At 44.3% G+C, this 26667-nt stretch overlaps 1 protein-coding gene across 1 annotated transcript in view; it reads left to right on the top strand.

Moving 5' to 3' along the window:
• ABCA13 (ATP binding cassette subfamily A member 13) overlaps positions 1 to 26667 on the top strand; it is a 557155-nt gene that overhangs the window by 254357 nt on the left and 276131 nt on the right. The window contains exons 36-41 of the mRNA XM_003797747.1: positions 2087 to 2224; positions 4814 to 4994; positions 7377 to 7595; positions 17480 to 17676; positions 24200 to 24357; positions 25708 to 25938. Coding sequence (XP_003797795.1) covers positions 2087 to 2224; positions 4814 to 4994; positions 7377 to 7595; positions 17480 to 17676; positions 24200 to 24357; positions 25708 to 25938 — 1124 coding nt within the window. The remainder of the gene's footprint in view (positions 1 to 2086; positions 2225 to 4813; positions 4995 to 7376; positions 7596 to 17479; positions 17677 to 24199; positions 24358 to 25707; positions 25939 to 26667) is intronic.

Here is a 26667-nt window from a genome sequence, read left to right as displayed (position 1 = left end):
GATAGCTCCTGGAACAGAGAAATACTAGCCATGATTTGATCTAATTGTCCTGGTGCTACACATTCTCTTCCGAGGAAAGGAAGGTTACCAATTCTACCAGCGTCTTGAACACCAGCCTGCATTCATTTTCTTGGCCTGCTATAACCAAGTACCACAGAACAGGTGACTTATACAAAACAACTTGATTGTCTCTCACTGCTGGAGAGCATAAATCTGAGACCGACTTGTTGGCAGGGTTGGTTTCTCCCGAGGCTTCTCTCTCTGGCCAGCAGATGTCTGCCTTCTCCCTGTTTTCACGGGAGGGTCCCTCTGTGTGTCTGTGTCCTACCTAATCTTCTCTTGGGAAGACACCAGTCAGATGGGATTACTATTCTCCCTGTGACTTCATTTTGCCTTGATCACCTCTTTAAAGGCCATGTGTCCAAATGCCATCTCATTTGGAAGTACTGAGGGTTAGGATTCACATGTGCAATCTCGGTGAGTGACACAGCCCACAACCACAGGTCAGTGCTGAGCTGCCAGCAACTTATCACCTGCCTTCACTTTTCAAAGGTGAGGGCTCTTTGCACTCTTCCCTTTGTGTACTTAATCAATTACCTCTCTGATTCCTTTGATTAGAGTGTGTGAGGCTTGCATATCTCTCTTGCTCCATGATCAAAGTGCTAAAATAGTCTTCATGTAGGCCTTTTTTATTCTGGTCAGTTGTAGAATTTCAGCCTTTAAGGTAAGTTGCATTCATCAAACTTAAGCTAGAATGGATATGCAAAGGAAACTGAAATGTTAATGATTACATTTCCTCAGGTAATGAGAGCAAAGTGACTGGCCAGTAGGCTGAAATGAATTTGGAGAACACTTTTGAAGAATGGGGATGTGTTTCATATGGAAATGTTAGCATTAGGAGTTACTAATTAATCCCTTCATGCACCTATGTCAGGCCCTTCCTCTTGTCTAGTGATCCAAGCAAACATCAAAGACAAGCAGAAGAAGAGTAATCGCAAAATGCAGGGACAATGCAGGGCAGAGGTGTGCTATGGGGAATATTCACCCTAATTAAAAAAGGCTGATTGCTGTCTACTCAAAGGACTTCTTGGGGGAAGTGGAGTCCAGGGCATCGTAGAGTTGCCAGAAGATGAGGCCCAGTGGACAGTAAGAACATCCAAACACCATGTTTAAAAGAGAAAGGGCTGTATTCCAGCCAGCTGATCAATGGCACAGAAGAATTCAAAATGGCCATGCTCCCCGACTGGCTCAGTCTTCCCCATTGTATCCTTAGTCAAAAAGTTCTGGCCGCAGAGCACAGTGGCTCACGCCTGTAATCCCAGCACTGTGGGAGGCTCAAGCGGGAGGATTGCTTGAGCTCAGGAGTTGCAGGCTTGTCTGAGCGAGAGTGAGACCCCAACTCATGAAAAAAATTGAAAAACCCAGCCAGGTGCCACAGCAAGAGCCTGTAATCCCAGCGGCTTTGGAGGCTGAGGCAACAGGATGCCCACAGCCCAAGTTTGAGGTTGCAGTGAGCTAGGACCTCATTGCACTCTGCTCAGGGCATAGAGTAGAACTCTGTCTCAAAAAAAAAAAAAAACCAAAAAAACAAACAAAAAAAACCCGCAAATGAATAAAAAGAGCAAGACAAAAACATTCTGGCCCAAGAGTACCTTTCTCATTGGTCAGTTTGAATCAAGCTGGAGAAGCAGGCTTGGCTTTTATAGAACTGGACTTTTACAGAAGCAGAAGCAAGTGTTAGTTTCCAGGTACCAGGAAGTTAAGTTTCTACAAATTCCTAAGAGCTGAGTCACCACAGGGAGGACCTTGCAGGTGTGTCCTTGGAGCCTTTGAGAAGATCTCTGTTCTCTTAAACCTTACTTTTTCTAGGTATCTCCTCTGGCCCTGGATCAGGCCCAGGATGGGGCGCTAGAGCCCTACCTTCAGGCAGGCAGGCATCACTGCTTTGTATACAGGGTGTATATGGGAAATATTAACATTGAATAATATTTTATATTGTTAATAATTTGCTAAGATGTTCTATTATAGAATCTTCATATAAATAAGAGGAGAATTATACTCTTTTTAATTGTATCTTGTTTTTTAGGAACTTTTGGTTTAAGGAAACCGTGGTATTTCCCCTTTACTTCCCCTTACTGGAAGAGCCTGGGTGGCTTGCTGGAGAAGAGGCAGCACTCTCTGAGTTCTGGTCTGTTCTTCTTCAACGAGGACTTTGGAAACAAAGGTTGGTAAGGTGTGGTGCTATCCAATGCATATATTTTTCCTCTGGTCAGTTTTGGTTTTCGCATTTTATTCCTGGTCCATCTTTTGCGACTGTGTGTTGTATACTAGAGACTCACTTTTAGGCTGTCTCAGGCTGGGAAACAGTTACAAGGCAAGTTTCAAGTAGTGTTCTGGTAGTGTTCCCTCAGTGCAGCTCCAGAAGGCCAAGGACCCCTACCTTCTCACTGTGTTATTCAGCATCCTCTCATTATCACATTTGTGCATATATATATGTGAAATGAAATAAAATCTTAAGGCCCCCCAACAGCTGACTGAATGGGTCCCCTCTTGGTGGAAGGGATCTCTAAAACTGAGTTGCTAGCCTTGAGAAGGGAGGTCACACTGGCCTCCCTTTTTGGAGGCATTCTTTGCAACTCATTAACCAGCCCAAGGCCATGCAAGACAAACCTTCAGGTCCTCAATTTACTTAGCAAACCTCTTGGATGTGGGTATTTGACCTGTGGCTTGTGTCTGATTAGCAGACTTACTTACTTAACTTACATAGTCCAGGCCTTTAGACAAAGCTTCATTTCTTTAACCAATTACAAATCAAAGAACCTTTAAACACATCTTTAACCTTTATGAGCCTCCCACCCCTACTTTGAGATGTCCCACCTTTCTGGGTCAAACCAATGTATGCCTTCCAAGTATTGATTTACAACTTTGCGTGTAATTCCTGTCTCCTTGGAGTGTATGAAACTAAACTGCAGCCCCACCACAGTGTGTCCACTTGCTCAAGGCTTCAATGAAGGGCTCCAGGCAACGTTCCTCAAATTCACCTCAGACTAAACCTCTTTACATTATTTTACACAATTTGGCTTCTTTTCCACTGACATATTATAATTGAGTAAAATTGAAGCTTTAGTCCGAAAGTGAATATGTGTAAAGAGTAAGAGCTAAAGTGGGTATCCATAGGGCATAATGCACTATAACATTGTTAATTGAATTGAATTTTTAAGTTTTAGTGCTTTCATGAGAGAAATGACCACTGCCCTTTGCAAATAGGGCTCATGGTGCCCATCCCTCCGTGGTCCAGCCCCAGCACATTCCTGCAGATGTAGATACACAGACACTTGCAGAAAAGGACTACTTCCAAGGAATTATGTGGAAACACAGCTGCGTCACCCAGAGGTGGAGAGGTGGACAGGCTCCCCTCCCCCCATGGTGGTTTTATACTATGGGTGTGTTTATGTTGGAAAGTGAATTTTCTTTTTGACTAAACAAGTAACATATGAATTTTTAAAGAAAAATTTTAACATATCAATAGCACCTATCAACTCTCACCTCCTCAGGAGACTATTTCATGTGGATATTTTGATGTGTAACTAATCTACCAGTCATCTTTTCTCTGTATATACACAAACACACGTGTGTATTTTTATTTTTATATTTTTAAAAAATGGTTATCATAAGACTTTGCAACTTTATAGTCAGTGATAGCTTTAACTTTTGCCAGTCTAGAATCTATTTATTGCTTTTGGTGTTACTGAAAGCTCAGCACTTGTCCTCAAAGCTGCATCAGGAAAATGAGAACAAGTGGTTTGAGGAGAAGGAAAGGGTACATTTATTACTTAGTTGGCAACAAGGAGACTTGTGATCTCAAAAGGCCAAATTTCAGAACAGAAGCAGAAACACAGAGCTTTTAAAATGGAAGGCTTGTTGTTATTCAACTCTAATTAACGGGTTAATAATTCTAATCCTCCTATCTCCTTGGAAGACAAACCATGACCTCCACCCATCTGGGAGGCCCCAGGGCTACTCCAGCCTGCTCCAGTCCTGCGTCTCCATCTCACACAGTTCAGCCGAACCATTTCCTGTAGCATGAAGAAAAAAAATGCTTCCCTGCTCTTCCCTACCTCAGCCCAAGTCAGGGATCTGCTTCAGTTTCCAAAAAGCATGAGGGAAGTTTTGAAGAGACAGAAAACATTTTTGCCATTTTTTTTTCTAGGCTGTTCCCTCTGTTACATTGGTAAAGAAAAATTTCTAAATTGCTCTGTATATTTCACAGAATTAGAATTCAATTTTAAGGGAGAACTCTGAGTTAATAAGTATAAGAATGATTTCTGAGGTTTTGAAGTCCTCTGTTACCGGATGAAGAGGGTCCAACTACCTATTAATGTCAGCCGATATGCAGAGACAATGATAGGTCCATTGAAGTTTTTTTGTCAGAAGGCTGACAATCCCAGAGAACAGTGAGTAGCCTTTCTAAGGCTCTTTTTCCATTTCCAGCAGTTTTATACCATAACCCATGACCCATAATAAACAATAATTGACATAACGTGTGACTCAAAACAAAATTCCAATTCAAAAGTTAATCTCCTAAATCATTTGCCTTAAGCTACTCAAGGTATGCACTTTTAGATTAAAACTGAATTTACAAAACAGCTAGCATGGCAGACATGAGGTGAAGGTGTAGGTGAAGGTGAAGTGTAGGTGCTACGTGACCTTCACCAACCAGACCAGCTGTGTTGTCTCAGCCCTCGCCTGAATAGCTCCATCTTCTTCTCACTACATGTGCTTTCGTCATGATGACTGTACCTCTCCCTCACAGGGTCACCACCACAAAACAAGGAAGGAGAGCTTGAAGGAGGTTCCCCGGGTGTCGTCCTGGTGTCTGTGACCAAGGAATATGAAGGCCACAAGGTGGCAGTCCGAGACCTCACCCTCACCTTCCATAGAGACCAGATCACGGCCCTGCTGGGGACGAATGGTGCTGGGAAAACCACCATCATGTGGGTCCCATTTACCTTCTTGAATGTTGGGCATTTCACTCCTAAAGTATCAGTTTACCTGAGAGACAAAATATTTGATTTCTCTTTCCTCTTTTTCAAAAATGTTGAGTCTCAATGTAGAGTTTAGAGACACAGGAGAAAGACAGAGCACTCTCACTAGAGCGACCCTGCATCCTCAACCACATAGGCGCCCTTTAGGCCCAGAATAGGGCCCAAGGGGTAGGGGGGGTTGGTATTATTTTTGTTTCGTTTAAATCTTTAATTATTTTATTTTCTACCAATAATTTACCATGTTTTAGTCTTTGAAAGTCGTGTGCCACTTTTTGTTTTCATCCTACTAAGGGTAATTTTGTCTGCATATCTATGGGAAGATGAATATCAGAATGATATTTGCAATTTTTTTTAAAAACCTGACCATTTTTCTTCTTCCTGTTCTGATTTTCATGTGATTGTGTTCTTGTTAAGGCTGGGGTTTTGGTTTAGGATCCAGTGGCTCCAGATTTGATTAAAGAATCACATCACATAACCCAAGAGGAACAAAGAGTTCAAACATTCATGGCCTTGAGCTGGCTATGAAAATGGTGGCTTAAGGTTAAACCACTAAAATTATGAAATATTTGTTTTGAACAAATTAATTTCTCTTTGTAATTTTTCTCACTGAATATGTTAAAATTGGGAAAGTGAAAGATACACAAATAATGACTCAGAAAGCCAGCTCTCCACATCCTACGTTTCTTACAAGGAAAACCTAGAGAGCTTCTTTAGCAGATCAAAGAGAATTTGGGATTTCTCTCTGTTTCAAGGTTCACTGTTCACCTTGCTTTTAGTGTATGTTTGTAGTATATTTTGATTCATCCTAAGTGGTCATCTCTTCCTGAAAGTTCTTAGATGAGAGGCTGAGAGACAAACTTACTTCATGTAAAACAAAAATCTTTGAGACTCACGTGGGACATGTATAAACTATTCTATGGTATCCCCCAAATAGGCTTGAAAATAATATAGCAAAGCACTGCTCAGCAAATGTGTTCAGGCATAGTTTAAGTGCAGTAGACAGTATCTATGGAAGGATGCAAGCTGGTGAGTTATGACATGTGTTTGGTTAATAGCAGAACAAACACCCTGGAGAAGATGCAGAGGCTTTTTGTCCTCCTCTGAGATATCCATTGCCCTCCTTCCATCCCAGCCCCTATATGACCATTGATCTGCTATTTGTCACTATTTTATAATTTCATATAAATTGAATCATGCCTGGCTTCATTCACTCAGCAATCTGCCTTGGAGACTCATCAGTGGCAGCGATGCATCAGCAGCCTGACCCTTCGGATTGCCCAGTGGTCGTCTGCAGGGAGGCACCACAGTCTGTGTCTTCATCTGGTAGTGCACATGGAGGCTTTTCAGTGATTGTGAACAAAGTTGGTACAAACATTTATGCACATAGTAGATACACGTTTCACTTTTTAGAAATAACAAAACAGTTTAAAGCCTAACTAATACACTTCCTGCGGCAAGGAAGCGGAACACAGCAATCCTCAGGCTCCCTTTGGTAAAGTCAGCCAAATGAGTTCATGGTGACAGGCCGCTTGAGTTCTCTTGGTTTTGACATGGACAGATTGCCTCTCAGACGTGGAAGGAAGACTGGCTGCGGGGGTGGGAGTGTAGGTTTGCATTTCTGTTTTGCATATGTCTAATTAGGAGGACTTAGGTAGATGTCTTTAGCTTGTTCCCTCATCTGTAAAAACAAAGTTGGTTGTTAACCTTTCCAAAGTTTTATATAACTGTAATAATCTCTGACCACAATTCAGATGTCCCCAATTTATGATGCCTGGACTTAGGATTTTTGGACTCTATGATGGTATGACAGTGATGCACATCAAGTGGAAACTGTACTCTGAGTGCTCATATGACTATTTTGCTTTCTATTTTCAGTATAGTATTGAATAAATTAAATGAGATGTTGAATAGTCCGTTTTAAAATAGGTTTTATGTTACATGATTTTATTCAATTCTAGGCTAACATAAATTTCTGAACATGTTTAAGGTAGGTGAAACTATGATGTTTGGAAGTTTAGGTGTACTGAATACATTTTCAATTTATAGTATTTTCAACTTACAAAGGGAATATCAGGACATAACCTGATCATAAGTCAAGGAGCATCTGTACATCATGTGGGAGTACAGACATTATCACAGGCTCACATTTCTGAGATTAACAAACCCAAATTCCCATTAAGCTCCTCACAGCTTTTAAGTTCTATAGGAAACAGGTCAGTAGAAGGCATGTGCTCTGGGCAGGATGTGTGCATCTCCCTGGAGCCAAATGAGCTGCTGAAGTCCAGAGCATCAGCGACTTGTGTCCTAGCCTGATGGTATTTCTTCTGGCAGATCCATGTTGACGGGGCTCTACCCTCCCACTTCTGGAACCATCACCATCAATGGCATGAGCCTGCAGACAGACTTGTTGAGGATCAGAAGGGAGCTGGGAGTGTGTCCACAGCAGGACATCTTGTTGGACAGCCTCACCATCCGGGAACATCTGTTGCTCTTTGCTTCCATAAAGGCGCCTCAGTGGACCAAGAAGGAGCTGTACCAGCAAGTCAATAAGTTAGTAAAGTGATCTCTTTGCTCCTCCTGTTTCTGCCCCTTGTATGAGTGAAGACAATAGACAGAGACACTTTAAAAAACAATTTCTGTCTACATTTATTAGAGTGTTAACTCTGGAATTATGACATAGCACCAACAGGGGGAATGCTAGAGAAGTCTTTGCAGGGAGGACATTGAATTTGATTTGATCTGTCTTTAGAGTGGGAAAGAGATGGGCAAACATGGGGAAGTTTGGCACAGGTTGTTGGTGGAATTTTGTGTGCCTGAATCAAAGGGTTCATCTGGGTGTTTTGAAATGAAAAGAATGCTAAGGCAGGCAGGGACCCTGGTTGTCAGAACCTTACTGGTCATGTGAAGGATTTGAACCTTTCTGTGTGGGCAGGCATTCGTGAGCTGGGGATATGCTGAGTCTGAGATCTGGCAGATAGCCATCTCTTGCTGTACCTTAGTGTTGTAGCCTTGTGTGGGATGGCATAGAGTGGCCACTGCACACAAGGTGACAACAGCCTGATTGGTGACTGTGTTAGTGGGGTTTTGGGCCAGAAAGGGCTGGATTTGAAGACTATTCAAAGTTGGAAGAATTAGGTCATGCAGACCAACTGGTCGTACAAGGCAGGAGGAAGTGAAGCAGTCCAGGAAGGGTCACAAAGATTAGGTAGGATATTGGTGGGTCCACACAGAAGCCTGAGCCCTGTGCTGAAATGAAACAGCAAACAAAGATGCTGGTGAGAGACCGTGTATGGCAGAGAAAGGAAGCGGGCATCCAGGACGGCAGCAAAGCAAAAGGAAGACTCTCCAGTCTCTTGGGACTGATAGAGGCTTATTGGAGGAGAAGGGACAGATGGTTATTCCTGGAAGACAAGGGTTGTTTGAGAGTTATGACCTTGGAGGGATAGATTGGAGGGGAAAGTGAACAGTTGAGTCACAGAAAGCAGCTGGGAGAGGAAGTGACAATCCAGTGGAGGGGCCCTCAATTCAGGAGACAGTGGTTAAATGGGCAGGCTGTGTGTCCTTTGCTGTGCCTTGTCCCCTCAGGAGGATGTGGCTCTGGGGCTGGGATTGCATCCTTGCCAATCCCAATGGACAGACTTGGCAAAGCAGAACATCAGCCCGGGCGTGAGTGTGCAGCATAAGTGCATATAAATGGTGAGTGACTGCACACACCTAAGAGGAAAAGAAGTTAATGAACTCCTATCCATTGTCGCTATCTTGCAATAACTTTGCAAGTTTTATATTTAAAAAACACATATTTATAATATCTATTTAATGAAGTTAGGGTGTACATTATTTTGTTCTGTGTGACTTGACTTCTTTATCACTGTTTCATGTATGTGCTTCCGGGTGGTGGAATTCTATCTTGATGTTTCTAGCACTAGAATACTGAGAGAAAGAGGAATGATTGGTCACATTATTACATATTTTATGTACCTTTGGTGACCTTATTTATTGGAAATGAAGAGAGGCATTTGCAGTGAGGATGTGCCCATCCATCCTTCCATCTGTTCTGCTTGTCTGTCCTTGGGCGTGATGGAGTGTCTCCATGTCCAGCAGTGTGGTCACTCCTTCCTTGTGCCTTGCACAGAGAGGCGGGGCTGCAGCTGGTCTTCCTGTCGGCTGCAGGATTTTCCTCCTGTGCCTACAGTTCCTTCTGCTCACCTCTGTAAGGCTCATAGTCCCTGTCACCCCAGTCCAGCACCTGCTCTTGCTAAACCACTGTGTAGCCCCAAAGAGTCCCCACTTTCAGCCAGGTCTCCACAGTCTTCCTGTTCCCTGACCCAGATTATTCTCCACATGGCAGCCAGTGCTCACTAGAAACATGTCCAGGTGCTGGGCCTTCTCTGCTCACCATCATTCAAAGACTCTCCACCACACCCAGTATGAAATCCAAAGGTTATGGTGGCCTATAATAATGCGATTTATGGTCTTGTGCCTATTGTCCCAGATTTATTATAAGTATCCCCTCCTCTACCTCAAAATCCTCCTCCTTTAGGCAACAAATTACAGGGCCCTGCCCCCCATTCTTGTTTCACTTCCCACCTCTCTCATCCTTCACTGCCCTGTGCCAGCCACTAGTCTTCTTGCAGCTCCCTAGACACACAAAGCAGGGGCCCGGCCTCATGGCCTTTGCACTTGCTGCTCCCTCTGCCTAGCCTGCTCTGGTGTCACCCTCTGCTTGGTGTGCCACTGCTTCACTGTGCTGGGGCTCTTCCCAGGCATTTTATCAGAGAAGACCTTCTGAGCATCCCGACTAGACATCACTGCCTGCCTTTGGCCCTTGTACATCCTCTCCATTTCTCATACCTTGATTTTTTCCCCCATAACATTTGTTACCACATAACATCCTATTTGTATTTGTCTTCTTTTTCTCCCTACCAATTATAAATCCTTGAGTGTGAGAATGTCATCTGTTTGGTTTACTACAGTATAAAAATGTTCTTTGAGTTGAACAACGGAATGAATGAATCGCAATATATTCCTACTGGCAATCCTCCATGTCACGTCCTCTCCTTGTCTATAGAATGATGCTCACTACTTTAGGTTGTAGATGCAAAGGACTTTGCCCTCTTTTCTCATCCTAACTTTCCAGCCTTTATCCTGCTGCTCCTCATTCATTCATTTCACATATTTTATTTATTCAATCTATGGTCAATGATGTGTGTTAGTTTGAGAAGGCTGCCATAACCAAGTACTACAGAATGGGTCTCTGTAGCAACAGATATTTATTCTCTCTTCACCATGCAGGTCCTGAAGAGTATTGAGAGATCTGGTAAATGGCCACCTAATTGGCAAGTCAGATGCTCTTTCTAGTGGCTGGTGGAGGATGGGGTAAACTGGAGCAAGCCCATATTGGGAGGGCTAAAAGAGGTCCACAGAAGGAAAGGAGGAAGCGAGGGCATCATGACAATTCCCTAATTTTTGGTTTGGACAAGTAGAATGTTTCTCAAAATATAGATGATCCTTAACAACACAGATTTGAATGCTTCAGGTCTACTTATGTGCATATTTTTTTCAATATAAGTTATGCCAAGTGTGTGTACCTCTCTTGCCTCCATTTCCACATCCTCCACCTCTTCTGTCTCACCCACCTCTGAGGCAGCAAGAGCATCTTCCTCCTCAGCCTACTCGACATGAAGACGACGAGGGTGAAGTCTTTAAGATGATCCATTGGCACTTAAAGAACAGTAAATATTCTTGCCTTACCTTTTGTGTTTGTTTTCTTGGTGTGCTGAGAAATCCTGAGACCCTTCCGGAGCAGACTCCTCCCACTATGGCCCTGGAATAGTGTGACACGTGTGGGCTAGGGCAGAAAAGAGCACCCTGTAACCTCCCTCGGGTGGCCCACAAGGGGCCTTCTGCATCTAGACTCACCTCTGTGGCTGGCTACCTGCATTGTATAAATGAGGACTTTAGTTTGTTAACACTTTATTTTTGTACTGAGTGCTACTATGGTTATATGCCAGGCATCTGACATGGGTGATGTCATGCAAGTATCTTTCTCATGTGACACAGGAAGGGCTGATGGTCAAGGGGATGGAGCCAACAGCTCAGGCATGGAAGCCAGGATCTGACCCAGGTTGCTCAGGTGTGAAGTCCACTCTCCTCTGCTTCCTTTGGGCTGGTTGCGATAACACCTGAGCATGGAGGCCTCAGTGGGCAGATTCTCTGGCACATTTCTAGTGTCCTTACCCTGACTGAAGTGTGGATACCCATCAGGGAATTTCAAGGGTCTGAGAAGTGAAGGCAACTTGTCAATTGCTCTCCCTGGGTCTAGGCAATATAGATGACAGCAGTTAGTTTAAAAATGTGCTGGGCCCTGGGAGGCACTTTGGGTGGGCCACGTGGGGATAAAGCAGCCTGGATGCTGTGGAACACGCCTCTAAGCATCTGCCCCTTAAGGATTCTCACCTGAAGAAAGTTGTCTTCAGGTTAAGATGGAGCTAATTGCACACACAGGATCCTAGAGGGGCAAAGTTAGGTGATAGTAGGGAGGTTCTTCTGTTGGTGAAAAGAAAACAGGAATATGGTGGAGGCACATGCTCCTCACAGGTCAGGGGCTAAAAGTGAGCATCAGGGAAAAACCACGCTCGAGTCACTCCCTAGTTTTTCGGTGGAGAGCAGCATGGGAAGATGACAAACAGCTTCTGCAGAAAGGCACCACTGCGCTGTGTGGGCTCACTCCCCACACTTGGAAGGGGTCAGTACTTGTCCGGACGATCTCAAGTCAGAATGCATGGCCATGTTTAGAGACCAGCTATGTGGCAAGTGCATGTGTAGGTCAAATCTCTCTCTGGGTAGATGCCCCCACTATGGGTGTCACATGCAAACTAAGGCTGGATTGAGGGGAAAAACCCTCAAGAGACAGAGTCCACTGTGTAAAGTGGTGGATGGCACCACAGATTGATTTCAGTAGTTACCCCATCTCTCAGAGTTCTCCTTGTTGTCATATCAAGCGGGCATTCTTTACTACTGCAAGGTGAGCTAGTTCCCATGTCCCACTATCTTCAGAAAGTGTCTGGTAATCATAATAATATTGATGATGTGGACCAGGCATCCTCAAACTACAGCCCATGGGCCACATGCAGCACACTTAGGACAATTATCCAGCCTGCCAGGTGTTTTTGCCGCAGCTGCCTGTCCTGCTTAGCAGCCGACTTGTCCCAGGGCCTGCAGTCCGGCCCTTCAGTGGTCTGAGGGACAGTGAACTGGCCCCCTGTTTAAAAAGTTTGAGGACCCCTGAATTATGGACACTTGGATATACAGGGAGATGTTCATTTGGTGCTGTTTAAACCTATCTTGAAGTTGAGAGGACACATGATGAGAGATGGCTGAATGTTATATGGAGTAGATAGTACTAAATAGCAAATTGGGTATGTGCAATATAATTTCTCCTAAAAAAGTTACAGGTCACCTATTTTAATTTAAAAATGTATCTATTGGACCACAGTGAACTCTACTGTGATTGTGACTGGGGGCTTCACTCAAGCATCTAACGATGTAAAACAGGCTTCATCTTCTTATTTCGATGCCTGGCAACCTTAATGATTATTGGTTCACAGCATGTCACCTAGCAACAAAGCCACTTTGCACGAAAGCAGTCAGAATGAGATCATGTTTTGGGACAGTGGTTCTCAATTAGAGAAAGGGAAAACTGAAAACACCTGATTTGTGTCCCACTCGCTGCTTATTAGTCTCCTGTAGCACCACTTGTCTCCTCAGTGTGCAGCTTTGTTAAAATGTGAGTCCGAGGGAGGTGGCCTCCCTAGTAGAATCTTTAGAGTAAACATTTGTCAGCATCAATCACTGCTATTTTTGCCCTTAATTTAGCCTAGAGAAGATAAGTGTAGTCAAGAGAGGAACTCTGTGAGACCTTTCAGTCAATGTGATGTTATTATGCATCCGACCTTACCATGCAGAATTCTGGCATGCACTAGGGAACTCAGGTTGGAGGAAGATCTGTTTGATGGAAGTGAGATCGTTGAGGGCATAAGTGTGGGGAGGGGAGAAGAGAGGGCAAAGGATTGAGCCCTGGATGCTCCAACATGAAGGGTATGGAGAGATGAGGATGGATCAGCCCAGCAGGCAAGAGAGAGAAACCAATAGGGAAGGAGGAAGATGAGGCAGTGAAACCAAGTCTACTAAGGATGAGGGAGGGATCAGCACATCAAATGAGGGTCAAGAAAGATGAACTCTGAGAAAATGACCCTTGGGCACAGTATGTGGCTTCCAGGAGAGCAATTCTGGTGGTGTCATGGAACTGAAGGTCTTACTGAAGTCAGTTAATGAGAAAATGGATGCAGAGGAGAAAATGGATGCAGAGCTGGCAATAGCATGTCCTCCTAGGAGTTTTGCTGCCAAGGGGAGCAAATAAGTGGGATGACATCAAGAAGGAAAAGTGAGTCCAAAAGACCAATGTTTCCAAGACAGAAACCAAGCAGGGTCTTTGTACATAGAGGATTGGGGTGAGCTAGAGAGCAGATGGTTTTCTGAAACGTGGTGCAAGACAGGACAGGCAAAGGGGTCTAGACAGGAGGAAAGGGATGGACTCTCCTGACCCAAGACCATAGCTGGCTCAGTTATGGTAATAGGAGACAGAACAGAGAGTGGAGGGTGTTTCTATTCAACTTCCATGTTTTTCAGAGTCATGAGAAATAATTGTAATGATGACCATGGTCTTTAAACTCAGAGAAAAAGGGAGAAGGACGTCATGGTGGTGATGGCCAGGGAAAAACTGGTTTTGTGTATTTAAGTGATTGCTGGAAGCTAGGATCAGCTGGTGGTCAGAAGAGGCTGCATGGGATCGAGACTCTGCAGAGTTGTGGTTGTGAGTGAGCGGGATCGGTGGGGATGACAGGAGGATGTGCTACATCAAACATCAAAATCTCCAGGAGTAAAGGTAAGAGGACTGGAGAAAGGCCCAGCACACAAGCACAGATTCAGGAGTAGGTGGGTGGTAGTAACAGGGAGGGCCGTGTGATGTGCTCTGATGGGCTGACATGCCAGGCTGGGGCTCTCCAGGGAGGTGGCGATTTGTAGACTGAGGTCACAGTGAGATGCAAAGAGTCACGTCTATACCTCATGAAAGAAAGCCGATAGATTTATGAAGGGGGTGTGTTTGGCTTAAGCCCATCTCTCCTGTCTTACCTGAGGTCATTATACAGCTTTCTCTTTACTTCAAGGATACATTTATTTTATTGTTGTTGTTCTTTGCATGTGCCATTGTTTCTCTCCAAAGTCCCAGAAAATGCTTTTCCTCCTTTTCTGGGACACATAGTTCAAGTGTCTCCATGTCCCCACCCCCCATCATGCTTCTGGATGACTTCTTTCTCTTCTCTCTGGAGTTGGAGAAAATCCCCATAGCATCTGGGAGTTTATCATTAACTTTATCATATGTTGTTATAATTTCTTGTCTGCCTTTCCCACTAGACTCTGAGTTTCTTAAATCAGAGACAAGATTGGATTTATTTCTCTAGCCCTAGCAGGTGGCAGGTGCCATGCATTGTAGGGGTTCAATAATCATTTCTTGAATAAATGAATGGATGATTGAAGAGCAGCATCTAAAACACATTCTCTGGTGTGTAATTGAGACTTAATATGAGAAGTTTCTTCCTCCTCCTGCTGCTTACCCAATGTTCTCAACCCTTTTGAGGAGAAAATTCAGAAATTTAACTGCAGAAATTGTTTTTTGTATGCTACATGTCAATAATTAGAAAAATGCTAGCCACTAGATAACTTCAGACTTTGAAATGTTTAAAAAATTCACCAGGAAAAGAAATCTGGTTAGTATTCACTAATTGTTATCTTCTTTAATTTTTAAGTTTGAGCTAAGCACCTGAACTGTGTCCGGAAACCAGCAGGTGGACCTCCCTAAGGGAGAGTCTTCTGGGGGTCTGGCCAGGGGCATTTTGTTTATGTTTCCGGGATAACATGTATCTCAGTGTGTTGTCACTGGGTATGTAAACGCGATTTCTCCACACGTGTCTGTGTCCTGGAGAAGGATCTGTGCTTTGCTACCCTTTGACTCTTCCCTCCCCCATATACCACCAGTGTGCCCAGCACCTATGATGCCTTTGGCCCTTTGTTCAATCTTGCAAGAATTTATAAAATACACATGAATGGAATAGACTTTTTCTCACTCCCTCCACCCCATCATTATCACCCATCATGTCCTTGGGAATTAAAAAAACAAAAAAAATGAAATAAGGGGAAAATTTTGCCAGAAAATATGTTAAAGTTCAAAATGCATCAGAACAAATGGACTTCTACCCAAAACAGAAGCACCAGTGCAAAATGAAACACGCTGTCAGTTTCCTGCCAGCCAGGTGCACACAGGATACCAGAAAGCAAGCCTCAGCCTCTCTGAACAAATTTGCCTGGAGAAGAGGGTACCTTGTGCTTACCTTGTGTCTGGCACCTGTGTAGGGAATGTGCAGGTGGACATCAGGTGGCACAGGGCCAAAACTGCTCCTGATGCATACTGTGGGGTCTGTGAAGAGGTGGTGAGCTTCCAGTGCGGTGAGGAATTGCAATGAGGCAGTGCAGGGGGGCCACCAGAGAGGAGCCAATGGAAGAAACAGAAAGCTTTGGGTTTAACACTGATGCGTAACCAGAGCATTCATCTTTGAGAACGTCTGACATCTTACTGCCTTGTTTTCTTGTCTATTGGTCTTCTCCATTGACTGACCACTGGTTAATGTGTTAAAAAACTGGGCACGATCCATTCACTTCCTTTGTGATATCTGGATCACCCACATGGGAAGGTATTGGTAGACTGTGGGGTCAAGCAATCATCTGCTGAAACTGAAATATCCGTCTTCCTCCTTGTAGCTGGATGTTGTCAATAATGGGAATATCTGAAAAGCAGTGGCATAAATGACTTCCATAAATCTTGGTTGAGATTTAACCAGCATAAAAATGCACTGTAAGACTCAGATGAGACATTTAGCACATAGCTTGAGCACTAGGCACTGAGAGCCTGGCTTGAGCTCTTTCTGGACCAGGATGGAAATTATATAAATAATGAAACAGGTATGAACAATTTACAGCCAAACAATGGGTTTCACTCTATTCTTTCCTTAGATTCTGGAGTCTTTTAGGACCTAAGTGTTCTTTACAGCCAAAGAATGGGTTTCACTCTATTCTTTCCTTAGATTCTGGAGTCTTCTAGGACCCAAATGTTCAACCATATAGAACTGGTCTCATCCTCCTCTGCCTGCCTAGCCTTCTGGCCCTGACAGCAGAGTGACACTTTTAGTCATGGCCATCGGGGAGTTATAAGCACATCTGTAGCTCAGGGGAGGACTACACTGTGGTCCGAGTGGTCAGGGAAGGCTTCAGGAAGGCATCATTTAAACCAGGTCTTTAACAATGAGGAAGATTTAAGTAAGTGATGGGGAGTGGTGAGTATTCAGGTGGTGCTGACAAAGCAAGGTGGTGAGTGCAAGCTATTTGTGAGGAAAGAGAGTGGACCCACAAAAGGGGAGCAAAGAGTTACATAGGGAGAACCGTGTGCCTGGTTTCGAGGTCTGGAGCTGCAAGCCCTATGTGAGAGAATAAGAGACTTATTCACGCATTAATGGCAACTGATAATTTATATACTGTGCACGTGGCATTTCACTGAAACTTCCCAATTAGTCAGGAAGGTGGGGAAATCCAAATTTAGTGCATGGTGGGCTAGTGAGTTAAGGGGTTCTCTGGTGGGTGCTAAAGCTGGACTTGGCCTTGTTGCTTCTGATTGCACTGGTGCCAGCCATTTCGCCACTCTCCATACTGGCTGGGGAAGACAGGGCCCTCCTTGGCAGGAGGCATAAATGAGATGAGGAAGGGCTTCTCTGAGAGAAGAGACACTCAAGTATTTCCAAGCACAACACGTGGCAGGTCTGCTGAGTGGCATGACATTTAGTCCATTGACGTGGTCCCATTTAGGCCTTGAGAGAGGCAGTGCCACTGTTGAAACTCAGGTGCATCCTTTTTTTTTTTTTTTTTTTTTGAGACAGAGCCTCAAGCTGTCCCCCTGGGCAGAGTGCCGTGGCATTACAGCTCACAGCAACCTCCAACTCCTGGGCTCAAGCGAGTCTCTTGCCTCCGCCTCCCAAGTAGCTGGGACCACAGGCGCCCGCCACAACACCCGGCTATTTTTTGGTTGCAGCCGTCATTGTTGTTTGGCGGGTCCGGGCTGAGGATTTGAACCTGCCACCTTAGGTGTACGTGGCTGGCGCCTTAGCTGGTTGAGCTATAGGTGCCGAGCCGAGACTCAGGTGCATCCTTGATGGATCTGTGATTTATGAAGATCTCAGCCACTGTTAAGTTATTATTTATGGAGTGAAATTCAAAACAAAGTCTTCAGGTTTTCAGGCGGAAGAACGAGGCCTACCTTCTTTTTTCAGAACTCTTCAGGATGTGGACTTGACCCAGCATCAGCACAAGCAGATCGGAGCGCTGTCTGGAGGCATGAAGAGGAAGCTGTCCATCGGCATTGCTTTCCTGGGCACATCGAGCACTGTGGTTCTGGATGAGCCCACCAGCGGCGTGGACCCCTGCTCCCGCTGCAGCCTCTGGGACATTCTGCTCAAGTACCGAGAAGGTAGGAGCCGGGCCGCCCTCTTCTTTCCATCTATAGTACTTGGCCCAGGAAAAGAATTGCTAGTGTCCGTGTAGAACTAAGTCATAGTCCAACAAAGAGATGTTATCCTTTACAGAAAAAAGTATATTTTTATAAGACTTTATAGAGATAGACTTGTCAGATAATATCTCTGTGGGCTCAGAATTGTGTACTTTGTGTTTAACTCCTAAACATCATACCAGCAATGACGTGATCCACATGCATTATGATTAGTGTTGAAACCACATTCATCTCAAGGGTAGATTATTAGAAGCAGCAGCCTAGTGATCATTTAGGACAAGGCCTTCTTTTCTCAGATGAGGAAACTGAGTCACAGACCAATGGGCATATAATTTACTCTGTGGACTGAAATTTGAAATAATAGGTCTTACGGACTTAAGAAAATCAAAGTTAATTTTATTGTGAACCCAGGTTGAGGACTGCAGCCCAGAACCAGTTTCTCTTCCAGGAAGGGTGACAGATGCGGATGGTACAGCCAAGGGGGTGTCCTCACAGTTCTGCGCCGTGCTCAGTGGTGCTGTGTGTGGGATAAGCAGGCGTGCAGTGAGTGGACGCGAGGTGAAGAGTTAAGAGCATGTAGGCGACGTAGGTCGGGGCGAGTGACTGCTTCCACCCTGCCTTTGTGCTCTGTGGGATATGGAAGCTGATGATCATCACTCACCAGGGAAGGTTTCAGGAGGGTTCAGCTTTGGTCCACAGGCCCAGTTTCTATGACCTGTGTGTCTGAGCTGCAGCCATCTCGGGCCACTCTAAACACTTTTTCTTTCAGAGATTCCTTTTTCTGACAGCTCATGGCTACAGAGACAGTTCACTACCAAAGGTGGGTGGAACTTGGGACTCTGGTCCATATTTCTCACCTCTATTATGGCTTACTTTCCACTGAGGGCATTTGAGGAGCAGTTAACTAATTTCTAACTTCTGATTCTTTCTGCACTCCTGACAGCTGGGACGTGTTGCTATATGTACTTTGTATAAAAAAACTCTCATTTGGAAAGAAACACCTCTCAGTGCTGGTAAACAAGTGTACAGGCATCAGTGGCAGGATTAATACAGAATCTCGTAAAATGTTGTTTTGCATTTTTCTTTTGCTTTTTTTTTTTTCATAAAAGACCTTCTGACTTGACCTTCACCTCCACTCTGCCTCTACCTCCCTGGGGATAGATTAGGATTTGTGACTGAAGAAAGATAGAGAAAGAATGAGAAAGAGCCTCTCCAACTCCTTAGCATGCAGAGGGCTGAGTCAAGAACCCTCAGATCGGCTCGGCGCCTGTAGCTCAAGTGGCTAAGGCGCCAGCCACATACACCTAAGGTGACGGGTTCAAATCCAGCCTCGGCCCGCCAAAAAACAATGACGGCTGCAACCAAAAAATAGCCGAGTGTTGTGGTGGGCGCCTGTGGTCCCAGCTACTTGGGAGGCGGAGGCAGGAGACTTGCTTGAGCCCAGGAGTTGGAGGTTGCTGTGAGCTGTGATGCCACAGCACTCTACCCCGGGGGACAGCTTGAGTCTCTGTCTCAAAAAAAAAAAAAGAAGCCTCAGATCATCAAATTCTCTCTGAAAGCTTAGCCATAGGCTAGGCCCAGAAAGAAGGATAATACAAAGGAAGCATCAAAGAAGCACTAAAGAATGATCCCATTCCTTTCTACTGTACAATTTTAGAGGAATTATGGAAGGAGAAGTCAGAGAAGAAAGCAGGAAAATTAAGCAAACAGATGTGGCCTTTGTTCCATTCTGGGTTTGCAATTTGCACAAGAAAAAGAAGGGTCTTGTCAATGGTGCCGGCTCCTCAGCCCTGGTGCAGCCACAGCAGAGTTCATGAGGCTCAGCAGAAAGCTGGGGGGTGGGAGGCCCTGAGCTCCCACACTGTGAGGGATGCTGCCACAGAAGAACAGGGGGCCCCTGAAACTGGCTAGCTGGAAGCCAGGGCAGAGAGTTGGTGGTCTGTCGGGAGTATAGCCAGGGAGCACTCTGCTCTGACTGACCCCACTACAGTGACGAAGTGGAGAGGGCAACAGTGCCAGGTGGTCCCGGTCATTACTCGGACACCACAGGAGGTTGACCACATTGCACCCAATGAGCCTAACCTCTCCCCATTGCCATGAGATCCATGGCTCCATTTACCTAAGCCCCCTTTGGGGATAGCATAGAAGGGCCACTTGAAGGGAGTGATTAAATTTTGAGATGAAACCAAAATGGATGAAGTAATTAGCCTGCTGATGAAGAAGATGAAGGGGAGGTGGAGAAGTAGATTAGCCTGTCTCGGCACATGTGAGCTGCAGGGTGCAGTGGGCACTGCTCTTGGGTGGTAGGAAAAGCAGAGATGGAGTGTTAGGAGTCCAGCATAACACTTGAGTAATCAGCATAAATGTTACCCTGGGCCGGAACCAGATCCAATACAAGTGTCAGAAACAGCTGTCTTCAGTTTCAGTTGTTACAAATATTTTCCTACGGTTCTCTATTGCCTGGCAATGCTTTTTGTCTCTGGAGGGCTCCTTTGGAATCATCCCTGTGCTGATTGAAGTGCAAAAATCAATAGGATGTAAGTGATTAGATAGGTGGGACTGGAAAAAAAATATGTTTTCAAGAATCAAAATGTATATTTATTTCTAGAAGCAGCCTCAAACCTCCAGGTAACTGATACAGCTCTGTGAAATAGATCTAAGGACTGGGCAAAAACAAATGTTCCCTGCTGAGTAGAAAACAATCTTCTGTCGGAGCACCAGTGGACGGGGGGTATCAATCTACCCAGAGTTCTGTGTGTTTCTTGCTTTGTGATGTAGCGTCTGAGCTCTTGATCAGCCCTGGTACCAGGACTCCTGTGCCTCCCAGGGAAAAATTAATAAGGAAGCAAAAGATACTGTTGCCGGAATTTCTCTCTGTAGCAGGTCCTTGGTCTCAAAGATTAGAAACTGCTTTTCTCTGATCCTGCTTGCATCTAAGAGTAGCATTTGGAAAAAAGTCTGTTTGTTCAGGCTTAGAAAATGGAGGTCCCCATCCAGTCTGGAAAAGGGGAGCCCTGTATCAATCACAGGAAACCAGCACATCACCACTCAACATCTGTAAGGGTCACCTACGAGTTCTACACTCCCTGAGTGATCTAGGAGCAATTATCAAATTCTCCTGGGATGCAGTGTTCTCATTTGCAAATGGAGATAGTTGTACCATCTTGCAGAATTTCGGGAGAATGCACCGTATGTGAAAGCTCATGGCTCAGCATGTGGGTGCGTAATCAATGACAGGTTATCATTATTATTATAAAAATAATTGAGAGATGTCAATGTGGGAAGTGCAAATTTTAGAGGAAAGGAGGTAGAACACGTTAATCAGAGAGAAAAGGTATCTTGGGGAAAATAGAGTAATACTGTTCTTCAAGTTATGAGATTTTTCCTGAACCCAACTTGGGTCCAGTCACCCAGAGAAGCCAAACACTGACATTGCAGCCTGCAGCGAGAGACAGGAGGGCACTTACTGCACGACACCAAGCAGAGGGAACAGGCAGCTGTGCCTAAGACCCAAACTCCTGGAAGGGTTACAGCACGGGTTTCAAAGGCAGGGAGAATATTTCGGGAAAGCTGACATTACAGGCAAAATTGCAAGGCAATACATGGAGGTTATACATTAGTTTGACCCCCAAAGGAAGGATAGTTTGAAGCGAGGGCTATGGGACCAAAATGGAGTCAGAGAATTGGCTATGGAAGCGGCTATCTGCAAACGTGGGGTCAGTGGAAAGGAATGTTAATGTTTGGCCTGAGGATGTGACACCAGGACTCTGGGGAAGAAACTTAGCGCAAAGAACAGTGGTTGAGAGTTCAGTCCTCACTTCCTTCACAGCAGGGGTCACAGTTGGCATTTTTCATCTGGCAGGGTACAGGTTTCTGAAAACCTAGGTATGTTTCAGAAACGTGTCAAAGTGTCAAAGTGTTATCTTTTAGTTTCTACAGGGAACCCAAGAACCTTGCGACTCTGACTTGCGTGGGGGACTCTTGTTTGAAGTCAGTATTATCTTCTTGTGTATCAGGTTGGTCATTCACTATTCAAGGCTAGTCAGGTCTCTAGAGTTTCCCTTGAAGGGACAAGGCCTTTCCTTTATTTCAATGCTCCAGGGGGCCTGGGTGACTCCTAAGAGGGGTCCCGACTACATTTTAGGATATGTCTTGAGTTTCTTTAGCATTTAGTAAGAAAATATCGTGGATCAAAGTCTGTGAGTTTAACCTAAATTCTTTGAGAATTCATTTTTTTTTAATTTACCAACTTTTTAAAGGTACAATTGACAAATAAAAATTTTCCATATTATGGCCTATAGAGTAATGCTTTGATACACAGTTGACCCTCTGTGTCCTTAAGTTGTGCATCTTTGAATGCAAACAAGCTTGCAAAGTAAGAACTAACAATGTAGCAATAAATAATAATACCAATAAAAACAATATCATATAACAAGCATTTACGCAGCATTGACATTGTGTTAGATATTGATGTAAAGTACAAGGGAGGATGTACAAAGTATGTAGGTTATATGCAAATACTCTGCTATTATATAGAAAGTCTGATTTTGCTATGTGGGTGCAAAATCGGTGACAGGTTATCATTATTATTATTAAAATAGATGAGAGTGGTAAATGTACTGAAATAAATGTTACAGGAACAGTGAGGGACAAATATATGTATACACTGTGGAATGATTAAGCAAACTAATTAACGTGTCTATCATCTCACACACCCTTTCTTTTTGTGCTTGTGGCAATAGCACATAAGATCTAATCTCTTAGTGATTCTCAAGTAGACAATGCTTTATTATTAATACAATGCATGATTGTTAATTATAGTCAACATGCTGTACAGCACATCACTTGCATGTACTTATCTTGTATAACTGAAACTTTGGTTTGTATAACAAACCTCTCCCACACCTCATCCCACCCCCACCTCTGCTCCCCCTTAGCTCTTGGTAGCCACCATTCTACTCTGCTTTTCTTTTGGTTAATTAGCTTCCAGTTAACTTTTATTTTTAGAGTACTTCATTGTATGGAAATTTATTATCTGAATTTCATGGTAGCTCTAACCAGAGTGTCTAAACTTCCTTTAATACCAAATTAGGGCTTGAACACATTTTCTTAGTCTCAAAGAACTTGGCCTTGCTCTTTGAGACACCTCTGTGCTGTGGATTTGTTACTGTGGACCTCTGATCTCCGTTGCTTTTGGATCATTTTATGGTTTCTTTCCAGAGTTGTCTTTCTTTTTTTAATGAATTCAAAGTTCTAGTCTTAATTCCTGTCCTCTATTGGTATTATTATTTTTAACTGTATTTTGTTTTTAATTGCTGCATACGAAGTGCATGTATTTACGGGGTGTGATTTTTTGATGCATCCCTTATGTAATGATCAAATCAGGGTAATTAGCATATCCATTGCCTCAAACATTTAATTGAGTAGAATTAAAAACACGTTCAACCTTATCTCTTTGAAAATTTGCTGTTGCAGTAAGAGTCAATCTGTGTGTTTATGTCTATTCAATAAAATAGAGCGGGTTGAACGAGGCTCAGTGTGAGCCAATGGGGAATATTGAAGCTAAAAACAGTAACAGCTTCCCTTTACATAACTGAAGTAAACTTTACCAAAATCGCTTTTAGCTTCTCTAGCCTTTGCTCTTCTAAGGTAAAGCTGAGGCTTTTTCTCCTCAAGCAAAGACTGTGAAACTTGACATAGTGCTAGACTTCATAGGGGGCACGTGAGCATAACACTTTTTTTCAGTGAAACATGGGCATGGATGCTGAGCCCGGAGGCCTGTTCCTCCAGGGAGGGCCCAAGTCGCCCCTGTACCCCAGTTCCCCTTGTCTCCTACAACTTGTTGTCTGTGGGTCACCACTGCTGTGGGCCTTCCCAGGGAGGTGGTGTACGTTCTGATCCTACTGCATTTGATGAATGAATTTGTACGGCTACATCTCAGACATCATTTTTTATGATTAATTTCTACCTTAACACAGGGCTGTGATTTTCCTATGCGATAGCCCTTCTGTAGATCGATGCCTTCTTCCTGAGTATGGAAGAGGTGGTCACTTGGAGAGAAAGGAGGAGCACTTCAGCATCAGAGGAGAGAGATGCCCACCTAACCTTAGTTTACATTTTTAAATTTCTTCTCTGCATCCATCCGGCGATCTGCCTGTCCTTCTCAGAGAACAAGGAGGCTGCGCATAAGGGTTCCTTGCCTTGTTTCTGGGTTTTGCCCTTGGCGTCTGTCAAGTGCCCCCTTTGGCTCTGGAGGGGAAGGAAGATGTGTAGCCATAACTGTAGAGAAAAGCATTTTAGGGTCTCTAAATTGCAAAGTGTCCTTGGCTAAAATGTTTCTACTGGACCTATCTGAATTTGTCTCAACCTAAAAATTGGTGACCTTTAATTTGTGTCCTGCATTTACCGTTCCAAGGGAAGGGAGGGTGGCCCTCTTCAGGGCCTTTGTCCTGCCAGTCCTGATACGCCCTGTGCTTGGACCCAGGTCGCACGATCATCTTCACAACTCACCACCTGGATGAAGCGGAGGTGCTCAGTGACCGTGTGGCCGTCCTCCAGCAGGGCCAGCTCAGGTGCTGTGGCCACCCCTCCTGCCTGAAGGACGCATATGGCCAGGGGCTCAGCCTGACCCTCACGAAGCAGGTGAGAAGTGCAGCCACCTTGCTTCCTGGGGAAGTCCCACTGCTCTCTGTGGGATAAGAACCAGATTGCGGCAATTAGGCAATAATAACGTCTCAGTAGAGGCCTTCTGTGTGCAATGGCCCGGAGGCCGAAGTCAGTGCCCCCAGGGCGGAGAAAAGGGAGCTATCCTCTGGGAACCCCAAGATGCATTTTTGATAACCAGAAGGAAATATTAGTACATGGAGGGTAAGAATTATCTGACAGTAGGAGCTGCTGTGAGTGTCTGGGTCAGGAAGCATCATTATTTAGGTGTTCTAGAAATACCTTCCAACAATGATACTTCATTTAGGAGGCTAAAATTTTGTCCTACTGCAGAAACAAAGTAGTGAGGGCCTAGGCTGTGTTTTCCAACCTTTTTTATCACATGGAACTCTTGAACCTATAATTAAACTTTCACAACACACTTAAATTATGTTGATCAAAAAAAGAATAAACTCACTGTGCTTTGAACTTCTTTCAAAAATAATTTAATTAATGATCTTTAAAAATTTCTGTGGCATACCTAAATCCTCTTGTGGTACACCAGTTGAAAAATCACTGGCCAGTGGGGTGGCCCTGCACACCTGTACATATGTAGTATGTACATTATTATTATTGCGTTATTATTGCCTGTGTCAATAATAATGTACACATGTAGTATGTACATATGCAGTATGTACACATGTAGTATGTACACATGTAGTATGTACATATGCAGTATGTACATTATTACATACTACATTATTATTATCATTGCCTGTGTCAACCGGGGCATGCAAGGGTGGCTCTGGAGTTGGGACTGGAGTGGGAGTGGCACCTCCCACTCTTGGTAATCGGTGGTCCTCATAAAGTCTGCCCTTGACCTCTGAGCTAATGTTCCTATTTGCTTCCTCTCTAATTCAGGGTGATACTTCACCATTCTGAGAAAGCTCCTTTCCTCTGTAGCTGAGAATCCTTGTCTTCTTTTTAAGACTCAGCCCTGTCTCCATAGTACAGTTGCTAGGCCAGAGTTCTTTGTGATTGTCCAAAGGGACCAGCAGAGGGGGAGGAGGTACTTCATGAAGGCATGAATAGATGAGGCAGCCGCAGCTGCCCAGTGGCCAAGGGGGGCATGCAGGTGTGGCCTCACCTGGTTTATCACCATAGAGTTATATTTTAAAAAAGAAAGAAAAGAATGCAATGGATTGTTGAGGTGCCTATTGCTTAAATGTGGTGTTTCATTTAAGCTATGATGGGGAATTTCAAAATAATTTGCATGAAATCAATTTATATATATTTGAATTGACACTCCTTATTGCTTTTTCAGTTTTTTTTTCTTTTTTTTTTTTGTAGCCTTCTGTTTTGGAGGTCCATGATCCAAAATACATAGCTCGTGTTACATCCCTTATCCAGAACTACATTCCGCAAGCATTTCTGAAAATCAGCAGTGGGGGTGAACTGACCTACACCATTCCACAGGATGCAGACAGGACCTGCTTCAAAGGGCTCTTCCAGGCACTGGATCAGAACCTACAAGCTCTGCACCTGACAGGCTATGGGATCTCAGACCCTACCCTGGAGGAGGTACTGAGAAAGCTTTTATCACTTACCCACTTTGGCTATTCTATATTCAGTGAACAGATATGGGTGAAAGGGTTGGAGAACGTGGTGCATTTTTACTTTGTCCAAATTCTGCTCAGCGTCAGGCACGGTGGGATCCAGTAACTGAGTCAACACCCCCGACAGGTGACTATTGCTCTTGATGGAAAATAACATTCTTCTATCTGTGAACTTAGGTGTCTTTAATCCAAAATCACTACCTGTCTAAACACTTTTCAGTGGTGGACAACAGCTGGTCCTAGCTCCCCACGTGGAACCCTCTTCACTGTGGGCTGCTGTCCTGGAGTCACTGTTCCATGCTGGGTGAGCAGGATGTGAGAGGGGCAGCGTGTCCACCCCACTGACCCCCGGAAGGCGGGCTCCCACCTCTAGATCCCCCTTTGCTCTGCCTGGGACTAAGCAGGATAAGACCAGCAGGAGTCAGAGTCAGGCAGTTCCTGCAGGAGGAAGTTGCTGTGCTGTATGGTCCAACCTAAGCCCGGCCCCGTCCAGGGTTGGCTGAGGCTGGTTCTATGTGTGAGCCATATTTGAATTTTGATTTTATATTTCTATCACTTATAGAAAGTGCTTCAAATTTCTAAAAAAAAGTCAAGTGGTACAAATTAAAAAATAATCTGGGAAGAATTTTAGACCAGTTTCTCTAAATTACTCAGAAATAGTAATAGTGCCGATCAGGTTTTTTTTTTTTTTTGA

This window comes from Otolemur garnettii, unplaced genomic scaffold (genome assembly GCF_000181295.1).
Source record: "Otolemur garnettii isolate 467f Iridium unplaced genomic scaffold, OtoGar3 scaffold00123, whole genome shotgun sequence".
Classification (NCBI taxonomy): Eukaryota; Metazoa; Chordata; class Mammalia; order Primates; family Galagidae; genus Otolemur; species Otolemur garnettii.
Note: the sequence above shows the minus strand (reverse complement) of the source record. Positions and strands in the feature narration are given on the sequence as shown.